Source organism: Limulus polyphemus, unplaced genomic scaffold (genome assembly GCF_000517525.1).
Source record: "Limulus polyphemus unplaced genomic scaffold, Limulus_polyphemus-2.1.2 Scaffold2525, whole genome shotgun sequence".
Lineage (NCBI taxonomy): Eukaryota > Metazoa > Arthropoda > Merostomata > Xiphosura > Limulidae > Limulus > Limulus polyphemus.
In genome coordinates, this window is record NW_013668135.1 from 99,301 (window position 1) to 105,818 (window position 6,518).

General features: G+C 30.6%; 1 protein-coding gene across 3 annotated transcripts in view; it reads left to right on the forward strand.

Annotated features, from left to right (window-relative positions):
- The window catches only part of LOC106467198 (peroxisomal membrane protein 11C-like), a 13,917-nt gene extending 7,525 nt beyond the window's left edge, over positions 1-6,392 (forward strand). For all 3 annotated transcript variants that reach the window (XM_013927522.2, XM_022395326.1, XM_022395327.1), the window contains exons 3-5: positions 1,762-1,940; positions 4,310-4,381; positions 6,069-6,392. In XM_013927522.2, the coding sequence (XP_013782976.1) occupies positions 1,762-1,940; positions 4,310-4,381; positions 6,069-6,267 (450 nt within the window). In that variant the 3' untranslated portion in view covers positions 6,268-6,392. The remainder of the gene's footprint in view (positions 1-1,761; positions 1,941-4,309; positions 4,382-6,068) is intronic.
- Positions 6,393-6,518: the final 126 nt, after the last annotated feature.

Here is a 6,518-nt window from a genome sequence, read left to right on the forward strand (position 1 = left end):
GCAACGGTGAAAAGCATGGGACGGTTTTTTATTGTGTTCTGTCAATCTGTTCAATACTGTATATATATATATATATATATATGTATATATATATTCATGTCAGTGTAAATTACTTGTACCTGATGATGACTAAACCTTGTCGAAACATTGTACATTTGCTGTTATGTTAAACTTATATTAAAGTTTTTCTTCATTACCCATTCAAGCCGTCTCCAGCCATTATTAGTCTCAAAGTGGGTTCCTCGTCCCCAAATCTGATAAGTTTTAGTTACTTTTCTCAATAAATAAAAAATATACATCAAAACAAGAAACTTAGCATTTACTTTAAACTTTAAGGCTGTTTGTACTCGGAGTCCATACTTTAGTAACACTTACTTTTTATCACTGTGTTGGTTAACCAAAAAATAATTTACATAACTTTGAAATATACATTTTAAAGTAACAAATATCATTAAAACAGTAAAAATTGAATTCCCCAAAACTTCTATAATTTATCTATTGAACTAACCTATAAATAAGTTAAAAACATTTCTCATGTTGTCTTAAGTCCAAATCCATCAAGCTCTGTTGGCAAATTATTGACTTTTATGGCTCAGAGGAGATGACCATGTGAGTTACATAGTATACAACTTGCTCCCTCTATTAATCATATAAATTACAAGTAGCAATGTCAGAGAGAATTATCCTTATTTGAAAACAGAATGTGATAAGAGGGGATGGCATGTGGGTTTGACTATTCTGTTTATATCTCAGAGAAACAAGAATATTGGAGACTATAAGATTACATTATGGTATAGCAATACCTATACTATAAATGTCAGTTTATGCCAGACTCAAAAAATCATATAGGGATAGAAAGAAAATCTATATTGGGCAATTTGGAGCAAATAAATATCACATGATACAGAGAAGTAAAGATTGAGAATTTATTTAAATATTTCCTTTTGAAATTAAAACTTATATCATAATAAAATTTGAATTGTAGACTATGATTTGATGTCAAGTATATTGACATATAATGATAATAAAGTTTTTTAAATTTATTTTTGATTTTATCTGTATTAAAAAGTCATGGCATGCACATTTTTACTTCCCCCACCACCACTGTATATTACATAGGATTAAGTAAAAAAGTAATAAAACTACAGGAGCATCACTTCAGTCTTACTACACAGTTGTGAATTCTCAGTGTATAAATGGCCATTGAGTGTAACTGATCAAGTCATGAAAGTCTGTGTGGCTTTTCACTTCAGATGTTGGCCTTGACTTGCAAAGTGCCATGTCACTTACCTTGCTCTTCATAGCTAAACATGTAATGAAATGCTGTACTTTTACTTTTTTATCTAGTTTCTAGGTACTTGGCTATCAGTAAAACCATTTATTCTCATCCAGTTTTTGTAAAATCAACTTGTTAATTTATTTTATTTTTGTTAAGTACCTTTATATTTTCACATTATTGTCTCATCTCTTTCCTCTGGCAAAAATCAGTCACTTTTGGTTTTGTGAGTCAATTAGCTGGGTGTTATCTCTTTTTCTAGTTAATAATAGTGATAAAATAATATTAAGAAAATCTGTTACATAAGTTTGAACTTTTATATGTGTAATGAGAATTAGAATCACACATTTACTGTAACAAAATATATAAGTGGTCTCTTCATGTTACTAACTTGATTCATTTTAAACAAATGACTAAAGATAGCTGTTAGACAAGGATGATTTTATACACGTATTCAAAACCTAAATTTTTGTATGTTTTTCCAGGAGCGTGATAAACTTTTACGTTTATTGGGTGTTTTAACCAACATTGCTGACCAACTTTATTATCCATCAGAACACATAAGCTGGGCAAGTACAAAAGGTATCATCAGTGTGGATCAGAGCTTTTGGACCACACTAGGGACATCTTTATGGGGCTGGTCTCTCTTCTTTGGAGTTGCTGGGTAAGAATGTTTTACCTGTCCTTACAGTGAGGTTGTATACAAAATATATAATGAATGTAGATCAGAGCTTCTAAAACATACTACTCTCACACTACAGCTGTTACTCGACTGCCGGGGTTTCTTCCTTTGCCCACCTAAGCATTGATCTAATTTTTTCTTGTTTGCTCCAGTGCATGTGAATGGTAGTGCATCAGGAGTACAATGTGTGAATGGTAGAGTTATGGTCTGTAGCATAGTAACAACTGTGTCAGAATAAGTGTTAATGTTGGAATTATTTGTGTGAAAAATAATGTGCAAAATATTATTTCCAAATTTTCCTTGACAACAAATTTCAAATGGTTTTAAGCTACATTCCTTAACTTTATTTTTTTATAAAGGTACTTCTGATTCTTGTTTTTAACTTATTTTAGCTCTATAAAGGCTTGCCTTTAGACAGTTTGAAGAGGACTGTTTCTAGGTTATGCAGTGACTAGTCTTTCCTAGTTTAATGCATGTTCATTAAGCTTGTGTATTCCATATCCCTTGTCATAGCTATGGATGTATGTACTGTATGACCTGGTTACTGTGTGCATGTGATATAAACTGTATAATTGTGTGCCAGATTAAGGCATGCACTCAGTTTTCCTTTATTATTAACTACCAAAAGTACCTTGCTTTGCATGTGTTATTAGGATGATTATTTTAGCAAGTGCATAAAATTTATCATGAAAGTAAAAATATCGATTCAATTTTAAACTTAAATTGTTTCTGAATTAAGGTATTTTTTATATATCACCAACATTTTAAATAAAATACAAACCTCTTTAATCAATGGAGACCCTAAATTACAAAATCAACAAACATCATTCCAGTTTTGTTGTTTATACATTTCACTTTATACTTTCAGTACATAGACTAACAGTAATATTAGGTTATACTTTTGTTGTTCAACAACATGACATAAAAGTCATTGTTGGAATGCATTGTTACCAAGCTGCACTGGATTTTATATATATATTAGAAGTTATTAATGTAACTGATATACTGCAGGGTATACTATGAGGAGTGCACACACACACACATGGATAAGTAATGATACCCAGGTACACACCCTCAAGGTCCAAAACTTCAGGTTTCTAGGTTCTATCCTCTTGGATCTATGGTGGTCACACAGACACACCCTTCTATTATTATAGACTAGCAAAAGTACCCGGCTTTGCTCAGGTCATTAGGTTGATATATTCTAGATGACCATGTCAGTGTGTATTTTAAATATATTTTTATTTCCCAGAAACATAAAAAAGTCATAAAGATATGATAATAATAGATGCTACTATATGTCACATTATCTAACCTATATAAAAAGCAAATGTGTGAGTCACATCTTGCTTGATTTCTTGAAACAAGAGGTGTCATAAAAGCCAAAATGCATTTATCCAGATAGAATAGTTTGTTTAATGTCTGCCCATTATGATTTTGGTGATGGAGATGCAAGGAGGCCATGAAACCTTGTAAGTGTAGTGAATGTTAGTATTATAAGAAATTAATAAATAAGCCTAAAATAAAGACATAGTGTGAGATAAACTAGCCTAGAGCTAAGTGCATAAAATTTATCATGCAAGTAAAAATATCGATCCAGTTTTAAACTTAAATTGTTTCTGAATTTAATCAACGGAGACTCTAAATTAAGAAATCAACAAATATTTTTTCGATTTTGTAGCTTATATATTTCATTTTTATACTTTCAGTACATAGGCTAACAACAATTTTAGGTTATACTTTTGTTTCTAAGCAACATGACATAAAAGCCATTGTTACTAAAATGCACTGGCTTTTCTATATATTAGAAGTTGGTATATAAGGAACCACTTCTTTTCTATATAGTGTTTCACTAGTTTGCCTCCTTAAAAGGATGTGCATGGGTGCACGCACTCACATGCGTGGCTGTCTGTGATTTCTATTTATAATATAAGGAACCACTTTCTTTCAATGTTTTTTTTTCCTAGCTTGCCTCATTAAAAAAATGCAAACTAGCATGCACATGGATAAGACAAGTAACAATATCCAGGTGCAAGATTTCAGGTTTCTTGGAGCTATGGCAGTCACACACACACACACACAGTATGGATTAATGAGCACTATGTAGTTAATGTTTATGTTATTTTCCTTGTACCATTCTAGTAAAAAGTCAGTTGTGTTGTTGTGGTTTTATATTTAACCCTGAAAAATACATACTACCCACTTGCCTAGATTATTAGAAGAGAAGTTTCAATTGTTTTCATGATTGTTGAAGAATCAGGAGTTTTACTGATTGGTATCGATTTTGCTCAGCATGCCATAAATGTACTGTAAGTTAAATTTAGAAAGTATATATTTTTTATAATTTACAGGTGTTTAAGAATTCTTGTAATACTTCGAAAGGAGAAGCAGCTTCTTCTTAAACAGTGTGAAAAAGAAATTAGGTAAGCCATATATGATTAATGTACACTTTACCAACAGTCATATGCACAATTAAAAATGTTGTCAAGGTAGACATTTTCAGTAAAACAGGTATCTCACTAACCAAGTCAAAGTATAAATGTTGTCAAATTAGACATTTCCAAATATTTCACTAACTTCAAACTATAAATGTTGTCAAGGTAGACATTTCTAGATATTTCACTAACTAAATTAAACTATAAATGTTGTCAAAGTACACATTTCCAAATATTTCACTAACCAAGTTAGAATATAAGTGTTGTCAAGGTAGACATTTCTATATATTTCACTAACTAAATCAAAGTATTAATGTTGTCAAGGTATACATTTCCAGATATTTCACTAACTAAATCAAAGTATTAATGTTGTTAAGGTATACATTTCCAGATATTTCACTAACTTCAAACTATAAATGTTGTCAAGGTAGATATTTCTAGATATTTCACTAACTAAATCAAAGTATTAATGTTGTTAAGGTATACATTTCCAGATATTTCACTAACTTCAAACTATAAATGTTGTCAAGGTAGATATTTCTAGATATTTCACTAACTAAATCAAAGTATTAATGTTGTTAAGGTAGACATTTTCAGATATTTCACTAACTAAATCAAACTATAAATGTTGTCAAGGTAGACATTTCCAGATATTTCACTAACTAAATCAAACTATAAATGTTGTCAAGGTAGATATTTCTAGATATTTCACTAACTAAATCAAAGTATTAATGTTGTCAAGGTAGACATTTCTAGATATTTCACTAACTAACTCAAGGTATTAATGTTGTCAAGGTAGACATTACTAGATATTTCAATAACTAAATCAAACTATAAACGTTGTCAAGGTAGACATTTCCAGATATTTCACTAACTTCAAACTATAAATGTTGTCAAGGTAGACATTACTAGATATTTCAATAACTAAATCAAACTATAAACGTTGTCAAGGTAGACATTTCTAGATATTTCACTAACTAACTCAAGGTAATAATGTTGTCAAGGTAGATATTTCTAGATATTTCACTGACTAAATCAAAGTATTAATGTTGTCGAGGTATACATTTCCAAATATTTCACTAACTAAATCAAACTATAAATGTTGTCATGGTAGGCATTTTCAGATATTTCACTGACAACAAAGTCAAAGTATAAATGTTGTAAATCTGTAAGATTACTAGTGACCTTCATGAGGGTGTATCCTTGTGTGTAGTATCTCCTGTAAGTTAATATAAAATGACCACAATAATGGTGATTCTATGATAATGCACAAATGCCTCTTAAAATATACTTTTAAACATACCTTATAAAATTTCCTATATATATATTTTACATTTTCAGTCACACAGATTCTTGTGGTGCCCCATCACCTCACAGGTCTTGTATGTTTGTACCTGAGCCACTGTCAGCAGTTTTCTATATGATTTAATGTTTCTTGTTTAGTACATGTTAATTTAGTTTGATTTTTTTATCAATGATTCTAAACATAAACTTTTTTCTCAGATAGGTTGTTAAGTAATTATATATATATAAGATGTAAACCATCAACCCTCAGATCCACAAGTCCAGACTATGTGAAAAGTAGCTTTACCACACTGTTACATAAACAGTAAAACAAGTTTTTGGCTGTTCTGAATGTCTTAGTTTACAATATTTGTATGTCTTAATGTTTCAGAGAAGCTTATCATCTTATAGAACACCAGCAGCTTTTTCACACTATTGCTCTTATAAAATACATAGCTGACTTGACCAATGCTATCAACTGGCTCCCAAGAGGGTTTCTGTGGGCTGGAAAGCTGAAGACTTGGGAAGTTGGGCTTCTGGGAATGCTTTCATCTGTACTTAGTCTAATTCTATACCTAAGAAATACATAACTGATGAGAGAAACTGGTACAGCAAGTACATGAAATTTGATAAATAATAATTACATCCTTTAGGCCATTACTGAAAGCTGTCTAGTTTCTGTTTTGTCAATTAAAAAGTGTTTTTATTTTTATTATCTTGGTGTATGTTTTTTCTTCTTTATTCATAACAAACATTGATTTTGAAAACACATCACCTAAATTTCATGAAATACAATTAACTTTTATTCAGTTTCAAACTAGTTGCTCTTAACTAGTTTGAG